General features: G+C 43.0%; 1 protein-coding gene across 1 annotated transcript in view; it reads right to left on the bottom strand.

Annotated features, from left to right (window-relative positions):
* SLC6A19 (solute carrier family 6 member 19) overlaps nucleotides 1–18,783 on the bottom strand; it is an 82,683-nt gene that overhangs the window by 22,758 nt on the left and 41,142 nt on the right. The window contains exons 4-7 of the mRNA XM_073332433.1: nucleotides 15,285–15,466; nucleotides 14,301–14,411; nucleotides 12,871–12,983; nucleotides 3,542–3,670 (exon numbers count right to left, since the gene is read on the bottom strand). Coding sequence (XP_073188534.1) covers nucleotides 3,542–3,670; nucleotides 12,871–12,983; nucleotides 14,301–14,411; nucleotides 15,285–15,466 — 535 coding nt within the window. The remainder of the gene's footprint in view (nucleotides 1–3,541; nucleotides 3,671–12,870; nucleotides 12,984–14,300; nucleotides 14,412–15,284; nucleotides 15,467–18,783) is intronic.

The raw sequence follows: 18,783 nt of genomic DNA, 5'->3' as shown, positions 1-18,783 counted from the left end.
TAGGGATCTGGGGCAAAAATGGGGATTGGTCTTGCTTTGAGCATGGGGTTGGACTAGATGACCTCCCGAGGTCCCTTCCAACTCCATGATTTAGAGATGATGAAAGTGCTAGAAATCTTTCAGCATAACAGTGCTCTCTGGCACTGAGTGCAAAAAGCTATCCTGGAAGCCACCCAACAGCTGGAAGCTGAGGCAGTGGATCAATTTATAGGAGCTGAGGGGAAGACTGGTATACAGCACTTGGGATCCCAGGACAAAAGAAGAAATTGCCCAGACTGCACTGCGTCCACCAAGGGCTGAGATGGTTCTCCAAGCCTGCCACAATGTTTCCGGCCACTTAAAAGCTAAAAAGACAGTGATGGCTGTCTGCAGGTGGTTTTGCTGTGTGGACCTGACCCAAGAATGTGCAGGAGTGGTATGAGGATTGTAAGATCTGTACCTATAAGAGGAAACCAATACCAGGGAAAAGGACCTTCTTTAACCCAACAGAGATCAACTCATGTTTACAGTTGTTAGCATTAAAACCACTTGAAGGTGGAATCAAGCCAAAGTGAGTCATAGAATCATAGAATCATAGAATATCAGGGTTGGAAGGGACCCCAGAAGGTCATCTAGTCCAACCCCCTGCTCGAAGCAGGACCAATTCCCAGTTAAATCATCCCAGCCAGGGCTTTGTCAAGCCTGACCTTAAAAACCTCTAAGGAAGGAGATTCTACCACCTCCCTAGGTAACGCATTCCAGTGTTTCACCACCCTCTTAGTGAAAAAGTTTTTCCTAATATCCAATCTAAACCTCCCCCACTGCAACTTGAGACCATTACTCCTCGTTCTGTCATCTGCTACCATTGAGAACAGTCTAGAGCCATCCTCTTTGGAACCCCCTTTCAGGTAGTTGAAAGCAGCTATCAAATCCCCCCTCATTCTTCTCTTCTGCAGGCTAAACAATCCCAGCTCCCTCAGCCTCTCCTCATAAGTCATCCTACATCCTGATCATTGTAAATAACTAAATAAAATTTCCAGCTGACAGTGCTTCAAGGACATCACTGTCAGGTCAGCCTGAAACCTGGGGTAGGAAACCAACCTAGGAAGCTGTCAGGTGCACAGCTGCAGTCAGGCTGGAAGACGCAACCCAGATTCAGTGAAGAAGCCCTGACCAGCACGATGATCATGTGAACAGACATATTGATCACCATCCTCTTTGTAAGGTCCCTTAACGTGTTGAAGACTGTTTTCAGGTATCCTCTCAGTCTTCTTTTCTCGAGCCTAAATATGCTCAGTTTTTTTTGACCTTTCCTCATACGTCAGGTTTTCTAAACCTTTATCATTTTTGTTGCTCTCCTCCAATTTGTCCACATCTTTCCTAAACTGTGGTGCCCAGAACTGTATACAGTGCTCCAGCTGAGGCCTCACCAGTATTAAGTAGAGTGAGACAATTACCTCCAATGTCTTACACACAACATTCCTGTTAATATACTTCAAAATGATACTTCACAATTGCATCACACTATTGATTCTCATTCAATCTGTGATTTACTATAACCCCCAGATCCTTTTCATATGTGTGACTTCTTATAGGAGTACATTAATAGTCCTTTTTTTACTAATTGATAAAATCTGGTACGTATCTGACAGTGGTATTTATTTCTTAGTTGATTCTCAGCTTCCCAAAGGTTATGCAAGTGAACCAAGAGTTTTGGGCCTAGTGAGAATCAAATAGATTTTCCCACCACAAGCCATGTACTAAATTTGAATTTGAGGATAGCTTAGCAAACTGGGATGGCCCCACCACATTAACAATTCCACAAAAAGTGGTAAATCCAGCCCATATGGATTGTATAGGTTTCTCATTCTACAGATCCAATCCACATATCTGAGGAGGGTAGATGCATAGCTCTGCACTTTGAGCTGTTTATTTTTGAGGATGTGCCCCAAAGCGCACACACAATTGTTTGCTCCCACAAAGTACTCATATAGGTATGTGCATATTCAAATCTGCACACAGACATCTGGAGACCTGGTGCTGAAAATCTGCCCCTAAATTATGATAAAGAAAAATTATCTAAATCCTGTTCAAATAAACCAAAGTAAAATTACTCACCTGTTCCCACCTGGGTCATGTATAAGTGTATAATAGGGTATACCAGCCATTCTTGTATTTATTATGCAGACATTTTGGGTCAAATAAGGATTTTAATTACTCTTTTTAAAATATTTATTGGTAATAGTGAATACAAATATATTCAAAATTATATTAACTTTTACAATTAAAGAAATTATATTCATAAATAGATATCAGCGGAACTGGTTCCGCAAAATAGTTGGGACATATTCATTGCTGGTGTGAGCTTTAATTAATTTTTGTCTAAATCTTCCATGGAAAAGTTCAAATTTTCTTTCAAAAAATCAAAAACTGAAATTCTACAATTCAGAAATTATGCCAGGGCCTCGTGAGAGTTGAAGTTATGGTTTCTCATGCTACCATTCACCTTTATAGCCTGGGTTCTATGGATGGATTATATCTCCTGTGATGCAGCATGGTCTCACCTCACAGTGAGGGGAAATGGCTGCATCATGGGAGTCCCCAGTTTTGGTGCATCGTGGGAGATATGTTTATACAGGAGAATGGGGACCTGAGGAAACCAAACTACAACTCTCATGACAAACCATAGCAGGATAACTGAATCAGTAGGGGGTAGAGAGAGCTCAGTGGATTGAGTATTGGCCTGCTAAACCTAGGGTTGTGAGTTCAATCTTTGAGGGAGCCACTTAAGGACCTGGGGAAACCCTGATATTCTATGAAATAGTTTGGATTCTGGCTAACTTATTTTTGGTTTTCAGGAATGAAAATTCAGTGGAAAACAATTCCTTTTCACATACACACACAAAAAAAATGGTTTAGTGGATAACCCAATTTTCTGCAAAAATATTTTCACTGAAATATTTGACCAGTCCTGAATTCAGTGGTTTATGCCTGATTATGCTAATGGTAAATTGTCTCATTACATGTAAAACTATAGTTATTTCAGTATTCATGGTGGGTATTTTGCCAATTTGATCTACCTCTGTGCCAATGGAAATTGCCTCCTTAATAGCTATTTCTGAAAGAACTATATTGACAAAATTATCTCACAAAATGGAATATCAATGACTGGATGGTTTTAACTCTCTAAAACATCACTGTTCAGAACTTTCAAAGGTTAGGGTGGCTATAGGTGGAAAAGGAGGACTGGTCAAACAACTGCCACACATTATGGTACCATCATTTTGGTTTATTTACTTTTCCTTTACAATGAAATAAACACATCTTACAAAATCAGATGATCAAAAGTTATTGATCTTGGACATGATCATGATTTTTGTTTAAGTTACAGTCAACAATATGGGACCAGAGCCTGTAACTGGTCCATAGGGCTCCTTGTGCAAGCAAGTGCTATTCACATGAATAACAGAATAATTCTAACTGAACTAATGGTGTGGAAAGGCAGGCTGCTTCCACTCATGTTAAACAAAAGTCTGTGTAATTAGGTTTTATTACAATTTACCTGTTGAAACAGTCATCATATCTCTCTGTTGCCCTGAACCCAATGATGGAGTATATGACAGTTGCTGCATAAATGGATGTGAAACCATTGATTATAGAGATAATCACAGCATCTTTCTCACAGTTGTTGCTGTAAATCAAAAGACAGAAACATCAGTGAATTTTCCCAATATATATATAATATTAAAAATTGATTATTGGGATTATCACAGGACCAGGACACTAATTTATATGTATATAAAAAGTTTTATGAGAGTTTAGAAACAAATCTGTTAACTAGGTTGAGATAAACTTAATTAAAAACTGTATCCTCAAGAACTTTAACATTGCTCAGTCATTCTTGTCTTTAATTAGATTGAAGGAATAACACAGCTACATCAAACTTTCAATACAGTTAAAATTAATCAATCATGTGCAAAGGTTATACTTGAAGAAATGTGTAATTAAGCTAAATTATCAATGTGTCAGAGGATAAATTAGAATAAGAACATAAGAACGGCCATACTGGGTCAGACCAAAAGTCGACCTAGACCAGTATCTTGTCTTCTGATAGCGGCCAAAGCCAGTTGCCCCAAAGGGAAAGAACAAAACAGATAATCATCAAGTGATCCATCTTGTCACCTGTTCCCAGCTTCTGACAAACAGAAGTTAGGGACACCATCCTGGCTAACAGCCATCAATGGACCTATCCTCCATGAACTTATTTAGTTCTTTTTTGAACCCTGTTGTAGTCTTGGCCTTCATAACATCCTCTGGCAAAGAGTTCCACAGGTTGTCTCTGCATTGTGTGAAGAAATACTTCCTCTTGTTTGTTTTAAACCTGTTGCCCATTAATTTAATTTAGTGACTCCTAGTTCTTGTGTTATGTGAATGTAAGAATATAGAATGTAAGAGTATTGCTCTCATTCGCATGCTTGCAAGATGGTTTTGTTGGGGGAAGGGGAAAGGATATGAATAATGTGACTTTTCCTAATCACTGTGACAGAGTGTCAGCCCTAGTGACCAGTTTATATTTTACCCCTTACAAATCATGAACTCTTGCATAGCTTATATTTGTTTTAAGGTTATCTATACAATAAAAAAAGGCTAGAAACTTTTTTAAAAAAAATTATCCTTGACTTGTATCTATCCCCCAAAATCATGGGGACTCTGCAGCTAGAGGCCCTGAGGGCCCCAAATGCCAGTTATCTGTGTGTGTAAATGAAAGCTATCTCTGGCACAAAGAGCACACCTACATTTTTGAGGTGTATTTCACCTCTATTTGAAAACTTCACCTCGGATAAGAGATACTCACAACGATCATGAAACAATGAGAAATTCTGTGCATTCACATCCAGAATAGTGTGCTCAAATAAGTCACGATGCATCACATACACTGTAACAGATATTGCAACCTCATGCAATATCTTTGGGGACCATATTGTATTAAGTTTATATATCACCGTGGGCCACAGATTATATGAAACTCCAAGGAAGAGGGTTATCACAGCTACTCCATGAACCAAAGTAGTGGGGAGTGATTAAAGTGAATCGCTTTGTAAACACTTCCAGAGAGGTATCACTCCCTGAGAGGTTTGCATATTCTGGTTCATACTGGGTTTCCCAGAGACCAAGAGACAAAGAAAGGGATTTTTTATATAAAAAGGCTGGGTTTAAACTGACTCAGGGACTTCTTTCTCATCCAGCAAACAAACACCTGATAAATTTAGTGTGCTTAAATCTGTTTATTGTTATGTTTTCTCTGTATGATTTTACTTCAAGAATAAATGTTCTTGCTGAGAAAAAGCTGTGAAGTAACCTGTAACTGCTGGCAGTACACAGTTCATAGCCCTTGGAGAGAAAGCAACATACAGGCCCTGGTTGTTAGGAAGGCTGGCTTATGTCTACACTACGAAATTAGGTCGAATTTATAGAAGTCGTTTTTTTAGAAATCGGTTTTATATATTCGAGTGTGTGTGTCCCCACAGAAAATGCTCTAAGTGCATTAAGTGCATTAACTCGGCGGAGCGCTTCCACAGTACCGAGGCAAGCGTCGACTTCCGGAGCGTTGCACTGTGGGTAGCTATCCCACAGTTCCCCCAGTCTCCGCTGCCCATTGGAATTCTGGGTTGAGATCCCAATGCCTGATGGGGCTAAAACATTGTCGCGGGTGGTTCTGGGTACATATCGTCAGGCCCCCGTTCCCTCCCTCCCCCCGTGAAAGCAAGGGCAGACAATCATTTCGCGCCTTTTTTCCTGAGTTACCTGTGCAGACGCCATACCACGGCAAGCATGGAGCCCGCTCAGGTAATCGTCACCCTATGTCTCCTGGGTGCTGGCAGACGCGGTACGGCATTGCTACACAGTAGCAGCAACCCCTTGCCTTGTGGCAGCAGACGGTACAGTACGACTGGTAGCCGTCATCGTCATGTCTGAGGTGCTCCTGGTCACCTCTGTGAGGTCGATCAGGAGCGCCTGGGCAGACATGGGCACAGGGACTAAATTTGGAGTGACTTGAGCAGGTCATTCTATTTAGTCCTGCAGTCAGTCCTATTGAACCGTCTTATGGTGAGCGGGCAGGCGATACGGACTGCTAGCAGTCGTACTGTACCATCTTCTGCCGAGCAGCCATGAGATGTGGATGGCATGCAGTCCTTCTGCACCGTCTGCTGCCAGCCAAAGATGTAAAAGATAGATGGAGTGGGTCAGAACAAGAAATAGACCAGATTTGTTTTGTACTCATTTGCCTCCTCCCCTGTCTAGATCACACTGCAGTCACTCACAGAGAAGGTGCAGCGAGGTAAATCTAGCCATGTATCAATCAGAGGCCAGGCTAACCTCCTTGTTCCAATAACAACGATAACTTAGGTGCACCATTTCTTATTGGAACCCTCCGTGCAGTCCTGCCTGAAATACTCCTTGATGTACAGGCACACCCTTTGTTGATTTTAGCTCCCTGAAGCCAACCCTGTAAGCCGTGTCGTCAGTCGCCCCTCCCTCCGTCAGAGCAACGGCAGACAATCGTTCCGCGCCTTTTTTGTGTGTGGACGCCATACCAAGGCAAGCATGGAGGCCGCTGAGCTCATTTTGGCAATTAGGAGCACATTAACCACCACACGCATTATCCAGCAGTATATGCAGCACCAGAACATGGCAACGCGATACCGGGCGAGGAGGCGACGTCAGCGCGGTCCCGTGAGTGATCAGGACATGGACACAGATTTCTCTGAAAGCATGGGCCCTGACAATGCATGCATCATGGTGCTAATGGGGCAGGTTCATGCTGTGGAACGCCGATTCTGGGCTCGGGAAACAAGCACAGACTGGTGGGACCGCATAGTGTTGCAGGTCTGGGACGATTCCCAGTGGCTGCGAAACTTTCGCATGCGTAGGGGCACTTTCATGGAACTTTGTGACTTGCTTTCCCCTGCCCTGAAGCGCATGAATACCAAGATGAGAGCAGCCCTCACAGTTGAGAAGCGAGTGGTGATAGCCCTGTGGAAGCTTGCAACGCCAGACAGCTACCGGTCAGTTGGGAATCAATTTGGAGTGGGCAAATCTACTGTGGGGGCTGCTGTGATGCAAGTAGCTCACGCAATCAAAGATCTGCTGATATCAAGGGTAGTGACCCTGGGAAATGTGCAGGTCATAGTGGATGGCTTTGCTGCAATGGGATTCCCTAACTGTGGTGGGGCTATAGACGGAACCCATATCCCTATCTTGGCACCGGAGCACCAAGCCGCCGAGTACATAAACCGCAAGGGGTACTTTTCGATAGTGCTGCAAGCTCTGGTGGATCACAAGGGACGTTTCACCAACATCAACGTGGGATGGCCGGGAAAGGTGCATGATGCTCGCATCTTCAGGAACTCTGGTCTGTTTCAAAAGCTGCAGGAAGGGACTTTATTCCCAGACCAGAAAATAACTGTTGGGGATGTTGAAATGCCTATATGTATCCTTGGGGACCCAGCCTACCCCTTAATGCCATGGCTCATGAAGCCGTACACAGGCAGCCTGGACAGTAGTCAGGAGCTGTTCAACTACAGGCTGAGCAAGTGCAGAATGGTGGTAGAATGTGCATTTGGACATTTAAAGGCGCGCTGGCGCAGTTTACTGACTCGCTTAGACCTCAGCGAAACCAATATTCCCACTGTTATTACTGCTTGCTGTGTGCTCCACAATATCTGTGAGAGTAAGGGGGAGACGTTTATGGCGGGGTGGGAGGCTGAGGCAAATCGCCTAGCTGCTGGTTACTTGTAGCCAGACACCAGGGCGGTTAGAAGAGCACAGGAGGGCGCGGTACGCATCAGAGAAGCTTTGAAAACCAGTTTCATGACTGGCCAGGCTACGGTGTGAAAGTTCTGTTTGTTTCTCCTTGATGAAACCCCCCGCCCCTTGGTTCACTCTACTTCCCTGTAAGCTAACCACCCTCCCCTCCTCCCTTTAATCATTGCTTGCAGAGGCAATAAAGTCATTGCTGCTTCACAGTCATGCATTCGTTATTCATTCGTCACACAAATAGGGAGATGACTACCAAGGTATCCCAGGAGGGGTGGTGGAGGAGGGAAGGAAAATGCCACACAGCACTTTAAGCACAGCACTTTAAAAGTTTACAACTTTAAAATTTATTGAATGACAGCCTTCTTTTTTTGGGGCAATCCTCTGTGGTGGAGTGGCTGGTTGGCCGGAGGCCCCCCCCACCGCGTTCTTGGGCGTCTGGGTGTGGAGGCTATGGAACTTGGGGAGGAGGGCGGTTGGTTACAGAGGGGCAGCAGTGGCAGTCTGTGCTCCAGCTGCCTTTGCTGCAGCTCAACCATACACTGGAGCATACTGGTTTGGTCCTGCAGCAGCCTCAGCATTGAATCCTGCCTCCTCTCATCACGCTGCCGCCACATTTGAGCTTCAGCCCTGTCTTCAGCCCGCCACTTACTCTCTTCAGCCCTCCACCTCTCCTCCCGGTCATTTTGTGCTTTCCTGCACTCTGACATTATTTGCCTCCACGCATTCGTCTGTGCTCTGTCAGTGTGGGAGGACAGCATGAGCTCGGAGAACATTTCATCGCGAGTGCGTTTTTTTTTCTTTCTAAGCTTCACTAGCCTCTGGGAAGGAGAAGATCCTGTGATCATTGAAACACATGCAGCTGGTGGAGAAAAAAAAAGGGACAGCGGTATTTAAAAAGACACATTTTATAAAACAGTCGCTACACTCTTTCAGGGTAAACCTTGCTGTTAACATTACATACATAGCACATGTGCTTTCGTTACAAGGTCGCATTTTGCCTCCTCCCACCGCGTGACTACCCCCTCAACCTTCCCCCCTCCCTGTGGCAAACAGCAGGGAACATTTCTGTTTAGCCACAGGCAAACAGCCCAGCAGGAATGGGCTCCTCTGAGTGTCCCCTGAAGAAAAGCACTCTATTTCAACCAGGTGACCATGAATTATATCTCACTCTCCTGAGGATAACACAGAGAGATAAAGAACGGATTTTGGTTGAATGCCAGCAAACATACACTGCGATGCTTTGTTCTACAGTGATTCCCGAGTACGTGTTACTGGCTTGGAGTGGTAAAGTGTCCTACCATGAAGGATGAAATAAGGCTGCCCTCCCCAGAAACCTTTTGCAAAGGCTTTAGGACTACATCTAGGAGAACCGCAAATGCCAGGGCAAAGTAATCCTTTCACATGCTTGCTTTTAAACCATGTATAGCATTTTAAAAGGTACACTCACCAGAGGTCCCTTCTCCGCCTGCTGGGTCCAGGAGGCAGCCTTGGGTGGGTTCGGGGGGTACTGGCTCCAGGTCTAGGGTGAGAAACAGTTCCTGGCTGTCGGGAAAACCGGTTTCTCCGCTTGCTTGCTGTGAGCTATCTACAACCTCCTCCTCATCATCATCTTCTTCGTCCCCAAAACCTACTTCCATATTGCCTCCATCTCCATTGAAGGAGTCAAACAGCACGGCTGGGGTAGTGGTGGCTGAACCCCCTAAAATGGCATGCAGCTCATCATAGAAGCGGCATGTTTGGGGCTCTGACCCAGAGCAGCTGTTCGCCTCTCTGGTTTTCTGGTAGGCTTGCCTCAGCTCCTTCAGTTTCACACGGCACTGCTTCGGGTCCCTGTTATGGCCTCTGTCCTTCATGCCCTGGGAGATTTTGACAAAGGTTTTGGCATTTCGAAAACTGGAACGGAGTTCTGATAGCACGGATTCCTCTCCCCAAACAGCGATCAGATCCCGTACCTCCCGTTCGGTCCATGCTGGAGCTCTTTTGCGATTCTGGGACTCCATCATGGTCACCTGTGCTGATGAGCTCTGCATGGTCACCTGCAGCTTGCCACGCTGGCCAAACAAGAAATGAGATTCAAAAGTTCGCGGTTCTTTTCCTGTCTACCTGGCCAGTGCATCTGAGTTGAGAGTGCTGTCCAGAGTGGTCAGAATGGAGCACTCTGGGATAGCTCCCGGAGGCCAATACCATCGAATTGTGTCCACAGTACCCCAAATTCGAGCCGGCAACGTCGATTTAAGCGCTAATCCGCTTGTCAGGGGTGGAGTAAGGAAATCGATTTTAAGAGCCCTTTAAGTCGAAATAAAGGGCTTCATTGTGTGGACGGGTGCAGGTTTAAATCGATTTAACGCTGCTAAATTCGACCTAAAGTCCTAGTGTAGACCAGGGCTTACTGAGGATATCACAGGGAGCTGAGCCACCTTAAAACTTTCTGATCAGAAGAGAGTGGGACGAGGATCCCTGCCTAGAGACACGTGACTGCTAGAGACCTGAGAACCTGACTAGGCACTCCTGGTGTGGACCATGGAGAGGAGTGGATACAGATGCAGTACCCTGAAACCGTGACACACATTACATACATTCATAGAGTTTAAGGCCAGAAAGGACTATTAAGTTATCTAGTGTAAACTTCTATGTCTCACCTGCCACTAAATTTCATCAGGTTTCAGAGCTGTAGCTCACGAAAGCTTATGCTCAAATAAATTGGTTAGTCTCTAAGGTGCCACTAGTACTCCTTTTCTTTTTTGTAAATTTCATCAGTTACCCCTGTATTAAACCCATAACATTTTGTATAATGAGAATCCAATAGCAAATGGGCACAACTGATATTTGGTTACAGAGTGCCTGTAACTTTCTGGTTAATATAACTCAATCCCCAACTCCATCCATTTGTCATAATTTCTATTGACTTGATAATATATTTTATCTCTCAGTGTATGTAATGTATTTCTTGAGACCAAATCCTGCAATCTTTAGTTTGTCGATTCAGACAAAAAGCTCATTAAAGAACTTAAAGGGAGTTTTGCTTCAATAAAGTGAAGGAAGAAATACATTATCTGGACACTGAAAAATCAAAGGACTACATTGTCAACTATGTATCAGAGGGGTAGCCGTGTTAGTCTTTATTCACAAAAACAACAGGGAGTCCAGCGGCACCTTAAAGACTAACAGATTTATTTGGCCATAAGCTTTTGTGGGTAGAAAACCCACTTCTTCAGTTGCGTGGAGTGAAAATTGAAGATACAGGCATAAATATATATAGACACATGAAGAGAAGGAAGTTACCTTACAAGTGGAGAACCAGTGCTGAAGGCCAATTCAGTCAACATGGATGTGGTCCACTCCCAATAATTGATGAGGAGGTGTAGATCATTGATGATGTGCTGGAGAGGTTTTAGCGGAAGGCTGTACATGATGGCCAGTGGGGTTCTGTTATTTTCCTTGTTGGGCCTGTCCTGTAATAAGTGACTTCTGGGTACCCATCTCACTCTGTCAATCTGTTTCCTCACTTCCCCAGGTGGATATTGTAGTTACTTACTACAGGACAGGCCCAACAAGGAAAATACACCACTGGCCATCACGTACAGCCCCCGGCTAAAACCTCTCCAATGCATCATTAATGATCTACAGCCTATTGTGGAAAACGATCCCCCACTCTCACAGGCCTTGGGAGGCAAGCCAATCCTCACTTACAGACAGCCCCCCAACCTGAAGCAAAAACTCACCAGCAACTACACACCACACCACAGAAACACTAACCCAGGAACCAATCCCTGTAACAAACCCCATTGCCTTCTCTGTCCCCATATCTACTCTAGTGACACCATCATAGGGCCCAGACACACCATCAGGGGCTCATTCACCTGAACAGCTACTAGTGTGATATATGCCTTCATGTGCCAACAATGCCCCTCTGCCATGTACATTTGGCCAACCTGGACAGTCTCTGCTTAAAAGGATAAATGGACACAAATCAGACATCAGGAATGATAACATACAAAAGCCAGTAGGAGAACACTTCAATCTCCCTGGACATTCAATAACAGATTTAAAAGTAGCCATTTTTCAACCACAAAACTTCAAAAACAGACTTCAAAGAGAAACTGCAGAGCTACAATTCATTTGCCATTAATTTGGGCTTGAATAGGGACTGGGAGTGGCTGGCTCACTATAAAAGCAATTTTCCTTTTCTTGGTATTGACTCCTCCTCATCAATTATTGGGAGTGAACCACATTCACCCTGACTGAATGGCCTTCAACAGTGGTTCTCCACTTGTAAGGTAACTCCCTTCTCTTCATGTGCCAACATATATTTTTGCCTGTATCTGCAATTTTCACTCCATGCATCTGAGGAAGTGGGTTTTTTACCCACGATAGCTTATGCCCACAGAAATCTGTTAGTCTTTAAGGTGCCACCGGACTCCTCATTGTTATTGTCCGCTATGTGTGGAGAAAACTCGGGTATAGTATATGAATTGCCATGAACTGCCCAAAGATGGAATTTCTTTAGAATTTAGGGAGCAGGGATTACCCAGCTGCAGACTTGACTTGGATTCTTCTCCTTACATTTACAGAGTTGTTGAGCCCTACAGAGGCTCTGGCTATCTATGCAAGAGCCTTGTGACTGTGCACTGCTTCTGGACCCCATGGCATGGTGCGTTCTGAACAAACCAAGTTTCCACCGACTGGCCTATTTTGCCATTTCCTCCCCTGCTTTACAGCTTTGCTCTGAAGGGGGAGGGAGGGAAAGGGGGAGGAAACATTCAGTATGTAGTGACTCACATCATACAGGTTTATGCTGAATTCATTAGTATTATAGTGCATTGGTGTGCTCTGCTAGGATACGAGAAAAGAACAAGGGCTTCCAAAGGATGAAGAGAAAAGAGGATTGAAGTTGTACTCTTTTATCCCTCCAAAGAAGATGTGCTGGGTCTGAGTCTTCTCAACTGTTGGAGCTGAGAACCATCCAGCCCTAAATAATTATGCAATTAAAGGGCAGAATCTAACTGCAACACTTTATATCAAGTAATGAAATACTGATATCAAATTGTACTTTTTGTGCTTGCTACTTACTGAATTGAATTGTAACTAGAGAAGGAGATGAGGCCTCCGAAGGCAAGGGAGAAAGAGTAGAATACCTGGGCTCCAGCATCCAGCCATGTGACTGGGTTAGCCAATTCGGTAACCTGAAGTATCAGACAAAAGGCTTCATGAATGTATAATATGACATCTTATGATGTATAAATATTACAGCTTATACTGAATATCAGAAAGTCATAATAGTGACTGGAACAAGATCATTGGAGAGATGGTACATAGTTAATTCTCACTCTTAAAACATGGACAGCAAACAAAATGAGTGCTTTTATAAACTACTTTTCTTTGTGTTTCCTGTGTGTTAAAATTAAATATAAGTAAAATTAAATAAACAAATATATACAAAGACAAGATTATGCAAATAATTGTCTCCCTGTAGGTGACAGTAGATTTCTTATCTCTTTTCTCCAAAAAGTGTTTAAGTTGTACCACTTAATACTGATTGATCAGTAGATAAACCCTGATATCTGGGCTTCCCATGGCAGCTGAACACTTATTTTAGTGAGAAACTGCTCTGAAAATAAACCATTTTAATACAGATATCTGGACAGAAAATTCCAAGATAGGATTATAATCCCATCCTAATTCCACCATTTATGTTTGAAACTCAGGCCGAGTGCTTTCTACTGGTAGAGTATGGAAGCGTTCTAGAAGCAGAATGTAGTAGGAGGTGAGAAAATAGTTCACATTGTTCTGGAATGATCCGTCTGGCCCATTCAGGAGTTCAGCAACATAATTTAAGGGTAGCATATATTCTTTCATGTCTGAAAGAATAATCAGCATGATATGGTGATAGGTTTGAGACCGTAATCACCACTACAACAGAAGACCCAAATGGCTAGCATGCAATTATTAACAATTTCCTAATGTGTTCCTCTAATGAAGTCGTTCCAAAACTTGGTTCATGGCTTGTTCAGGGTAAGCCCGTGGTGGGCCACAAGATGCTTTGTTTGGCTGGGAAAGGGAGCTGCCAGTGGGAGTTGCAAGCAGCCATACCTGTAGACACTCAGGTAAACTCATAGAATACCAGGCTTGGAAGGAACCTCAGGAGGTCACCTAGTCCAACCCCCTGCTCAAAGCAGGATCAATCCCCAATTCTTGCCCCAGATCCCAAATGGCCCTCTCAAGGATTGAACTCACAACCCTGGGCTATCGCTCCCCCCAGCTTCTCACAGCCCGCCAGCAGCTTACCATGAACAAGCCACGAATCAAGTTTGGGAACCACTGCTTCTAATGCAAAGAAGGGCTCTACCATCCAACTCAAGCCTTAAGGAAATGGCTTTTAGGATGCCTGAAGGATAGTCAGAATACATATTGATGGAAGGGGTTTATTTTCTACTTGTCATTAATGATACAGATATCTACTTAATGGCCTCATTCACAGACAAAAGAATCCAATCACTTACATTGGGAGTGAAGAGATATACAATTCCACTGACTGACCCTTTCAATGTCAAGCCACGGATCAGGAAAATGGTAAGCACAACATAAGGAAGAGTTGATGTTACATACACTGCCTGGAGGAGGAACATATAAATATTTTAAAATATGAGATAAATACTGTTTCGTGAAAAATAGCATAGAAAGAAGGAAATGAGAGGAGAAAACAATGAAATGTGAAACAACAGATAAACAACAGAAAAAAAGTGTCAAATTTGTCATGATTAACATACTGTTGGAACTCTTATGTTTGAGAAATGCAGTACACGTATATTTTGAATTATTAATATATATATTTTGAGTCAGTGCTCAATTTAAGACAGGTTGTAACTCTTCAGCATCGAAATCAGGTCATTCTGTCATGACTGCTAACTATGGGGGAAAAAAATCTACAACCTGATGTCTGATTATTACTGTTGATAATTAGGGGCTATTACAAAAATTTGGGAGCTGCTGAATGCTCAACATTTTTAAAAATCAGGATACTTATTTAAGTGCTTAACTGTGCACTTAGGAGCCTAAATTTAGGTACTCATTTTTTAAAACCTTGGATTTGGTATTCAGATAGTAAGTATTGAGGGATGAGCACAAACCCAAATAAGGACATACACATATGATTTGAGAATGGTCATAGCAGAAAGAACATTGGATCTTGGATCCTTCATTAAAGACATCTTAAAGGTAAATAAGTACAGAATGAGAGAAAGGCTTGTTGAGATCAGGGAGCTGGATCCTACTGAATCCACACATAAATTGAATCCCCATCCATCCTACTTCCCTGTTCAAAAGGATTGCTGAGATATATTTTTTTAATTGACATTGGCAATAGTATTACTTTTGCTTATGAAATATGTAGCTTTTATAATGTGACTAGTTTCACATGTCCTCCTGTTAAATAGGGAATCACAATAGAATTTGTATATCTCACTCTCATATAAAACAAAATGTACCTTTCCTGTTGTTTCAATGCCTCTGATTGTGCACACGTACAGTACTCCCCAGGCACATGTTAAACACAGTAAAAGCCACCACTGTATGGTGCCTGAATCATCAATGGAAGTGGAAATATTTAAAGTTTCTCTATACCAAAAATAATCTACAGGAGAACTCTTGGCACACTCTTCTACATAACCTGTAACCATAAAAAAGATGGTCATTCAGTAAATTTATTACAGATATGTAAAATAATTATACACTGATGATCTAATTCTATCCTAAATTACACAACTGTAATCCCACTGAAATTTGGTTGGTAAGTCTCAGAACCTCTTAGAACCTGGTTCCATGGGAAACTAATAGATTCTTACAGAAGGCCAGCCTAATGGCAATTCTCACAGAGATTTTGTTGTTTTATTAAACCTGTTGTTTTATTAAGTCTGTGAAGCTGAATAGGAGAAAGACTCTTGTATATGACAGGTTTCAGAGTAACAGCTGTGTTAGTCTGTATTCGCAAAAAGAAAAGGAGTACTTGTGGCACCTTAGAGACTAACCAATTTATTAGAGCATAAGCTTTCGTGAGCTACAGCTCACTTCTTCAGATGCATATCGTGGAAACTGCAGCAGGCTTTATATATACACAGAGAATATGAACCAATACCTCCTCCCACCCCACTGTCCTGCTGGTAATAGCTTATCTAAAGTGATCATCAGGTGGGCCATTTCCAGCACAAATCCAGGTTTTCTCACCCTCCACCCCGCCACACAAATTCACTCTCCTGCTGGTGATAGCCCATCCAAAGTGACAACTCTTTACACAATGTGCATGACAATCAAGTTGGGCTATTTCCTGCACAAATCCAGGTTTTCTCACATCCCCCCCACCCCCATACACACACAAATTCACTCTCCTGCTGGTAATAGCTCATCCAAACTGACCACTCTTCAAGTTTAAATCCAAGTTAAACCAGAACATCTGGGGGGGGGGGTAGGAAAAAACAAGAGGAAACAGGCTACCTTGCATAATGACTTAGCCACTCCCAGTCTCTATTTAAGCCTAAATTAATAGTATCCAATTTGCAAATGAATTCCAATTCAGCAGTTTCTCGCTGGAGTCTGGATTTGAAGTTTTTTTGTTTTAAGATAGCGACCTTCATGTCTGTGATTGCGTGACCGGAGAGATTGAAGTGTTCTCCGACTGGTTTATGAATGTTATAATTCTTGACATGTTATAATTCTTAAATAGAGACTGGGAGTGGCTAAGTCATTATGCAAGGTAGCCTGTTTCCTCTTGTTTTTTCCTACCCCCCCCCCAGATGTTCTGGTTTAACTTGGATTTAAACTTGAAGAGTGATCAGTTTGGATGAGCTATTACCAGCAGGAGAGTGAATTTGTGTGTGTATGGGGGTGGGGGGGATGTGAGAAAACCTGGATTTGTGCAGGAAATAGCCCAACTTGATTGTCATGCACATTGTGTAAAGAGTTGTCACTTTGGATGGGCTATCACCAGCAGGAGAGTGAATTTGTGTGGGGGGGTGGAGGGTGAGAAAACCTGGATTTGTGCTGGAAATGGCCCACCTGATGATCACTTTAGATAAGCTATTACCAGCAGGACAGTGGGGTGGGAGGAGGTATTGGTTCATATTCTCTGTGTATATATAAAGCCTGCTGCAGTTTCCACGATATGCATCTGAAGAAGTGAGCTGTAGCTCATGAAAGCTTATGCTCTAATAAATTGGTTAGTCTCTAAGGTGCCACAAGTACTCCTTTTCTTCTTGTATCTGAGTTTCCTTTCCCGCCTTTTATCGACTGGCTATGAGGCGGTTATGGTGGCTTGGGGAGAAGAAAAGGGGAGGGAAGTTATGAAAACAGGTCCGTTTCTACAGTATGTATTTTGGATTTTTTTTTCAAATAAAAGAGATGTATGCATGGGTGTTCTTCAGGGAGAGCCTCCTTCTCCAAACTCAATTTAAAAAAAAATCTTTGAGCCTTCCATTGTGTTTATCTTGCAAGAGATCTTTTCTGAGAATTCCCTTCTGGAATGTCCTTGAAGCAAGAGTCCCTATTGCCATTAATTGCCCTCTTTCTTCTCAATATAAAGGGCACAATTCTAGAGTTGGAACAATGTACAGGTGGATCTACTGATTGTTGATCTCTCTGCATGAACAGGTAAGTTTGGCTAAATGTAAATGTATACATCTAGAAACAAAGAAAATAGTGATATGATAAAGGAGTCTATCCTGGGAAGTAGTCACTCTGATAAAAATTTGAGGGTCATGGTGGATAAGCAGCTGAACGAGAGCTCCCAGTGCAACACCGTGGCCATCCTTGGATTCATACACAGGGAAATCTTGAGGAGGAGTAGGGAGGTTTGTATTTGGCACTGGTACATCAGCTGCTGGAATATTGTGTCCAGTTTTGGCGTCCACAGTTCAAGAAGGATGTTGAGAAAGGTTCAGGGAAGAGCCACGAGAATGATTAAAGGATTAGAAACCATGCTTTATAGTGACAGACTGAAGGAGCTCAATATTTAGCTTAATAAAGAGAATAAAGGGTGACATGATTGCAGTCTATAAGTATCTACTTGGGGAAAATATTTAATAATGGGTTCTTCTGTCTAGTAAATAAAGGTATAATACGATCCAATGGCTGGAAATTGAAGCTAGACAATAAGGCATACATTTTTAATGGTGAGAATAATTAATCATTGGAACAATTTAGCAATGGTTGTTGTGGATTCTCTCACACTGAACATTTTAAAATCAAGATTAGGTGTTTTTCTAAAACAGACATTCTGGGAATTATTTTGGGGAAGTTCTGTGGCCTGTGTTATACAGAGTGCTTCCTGTCACAGGGCAGCCAGCACCAGTACTCAACGTCAGGGAGACCTGACTCTAGAGAAGAAGCAATGCATTGGACTCACAGTCCAAGATATGCCAGGCTGATGACCACCAAGCTGCAATGGTGGAAAATGAACTAGGCTACAGGACAAGTTCCCAGGAGCTGAAATAGAGCCCTGCGGTTCCTGACAGAGCACTCTGGAAAGCACAGCCAGACATGATTAATTTAATAGACATCAGTAAGTTACAGGAGGTGAAAGTCACTGTGGATGGACAACACATACTGGAGCAGAAAGGCAGCGCTTCACTGAAGGATTTGAAGTAGCAGCTGAACCTGAAGTGGAAGCAAACAGCAACATCCCCACCAGGTCTAGCAACTGCTGTTGGAGGTTGAGCTAAAATGGGAGATGAAGAAAGAAGAGAAAGAGGTTGCTAGAGAAGCAACTTGGGAGTCTGGAGATGGCAAAGCAACTCAAGACCTCCCAGCTTCAGAGCTGAATAAGCTCACCAATAAACTGAAGCATAAGCATCAACAGCTACAGTTGGAGAAGGAAGCTCTTTACAATGATAGCAGGACCAAAATCAATGAGCTTCAACAAAGGACAAATGACAAGCTGAAACCACAATCAGAAACTTGGGTGGGGGAGGGATAGCTCAGTGGTTTGAGCATTGG

The sequence above is a fragment of the Lepidochelys kempii genome, chromosome 2 (genome assembly GCF_965140285.1).
Source record: "Lepidochelys kempii isolate rLepKem1 chromosome 2, rLepKem1.hap1, whole genome shotgun sequence".
Classification (NCBI taxonomy): Eukaryota; Metazoa; Chordata; order Testudines; family Cheloniidae; genus Lepidochelys; species Lepidochelys kempii.
Note: the sequence above shows the minus strand (reverse complement) of the source record. Positions and strands in the feature narration are given on the sequence as shown.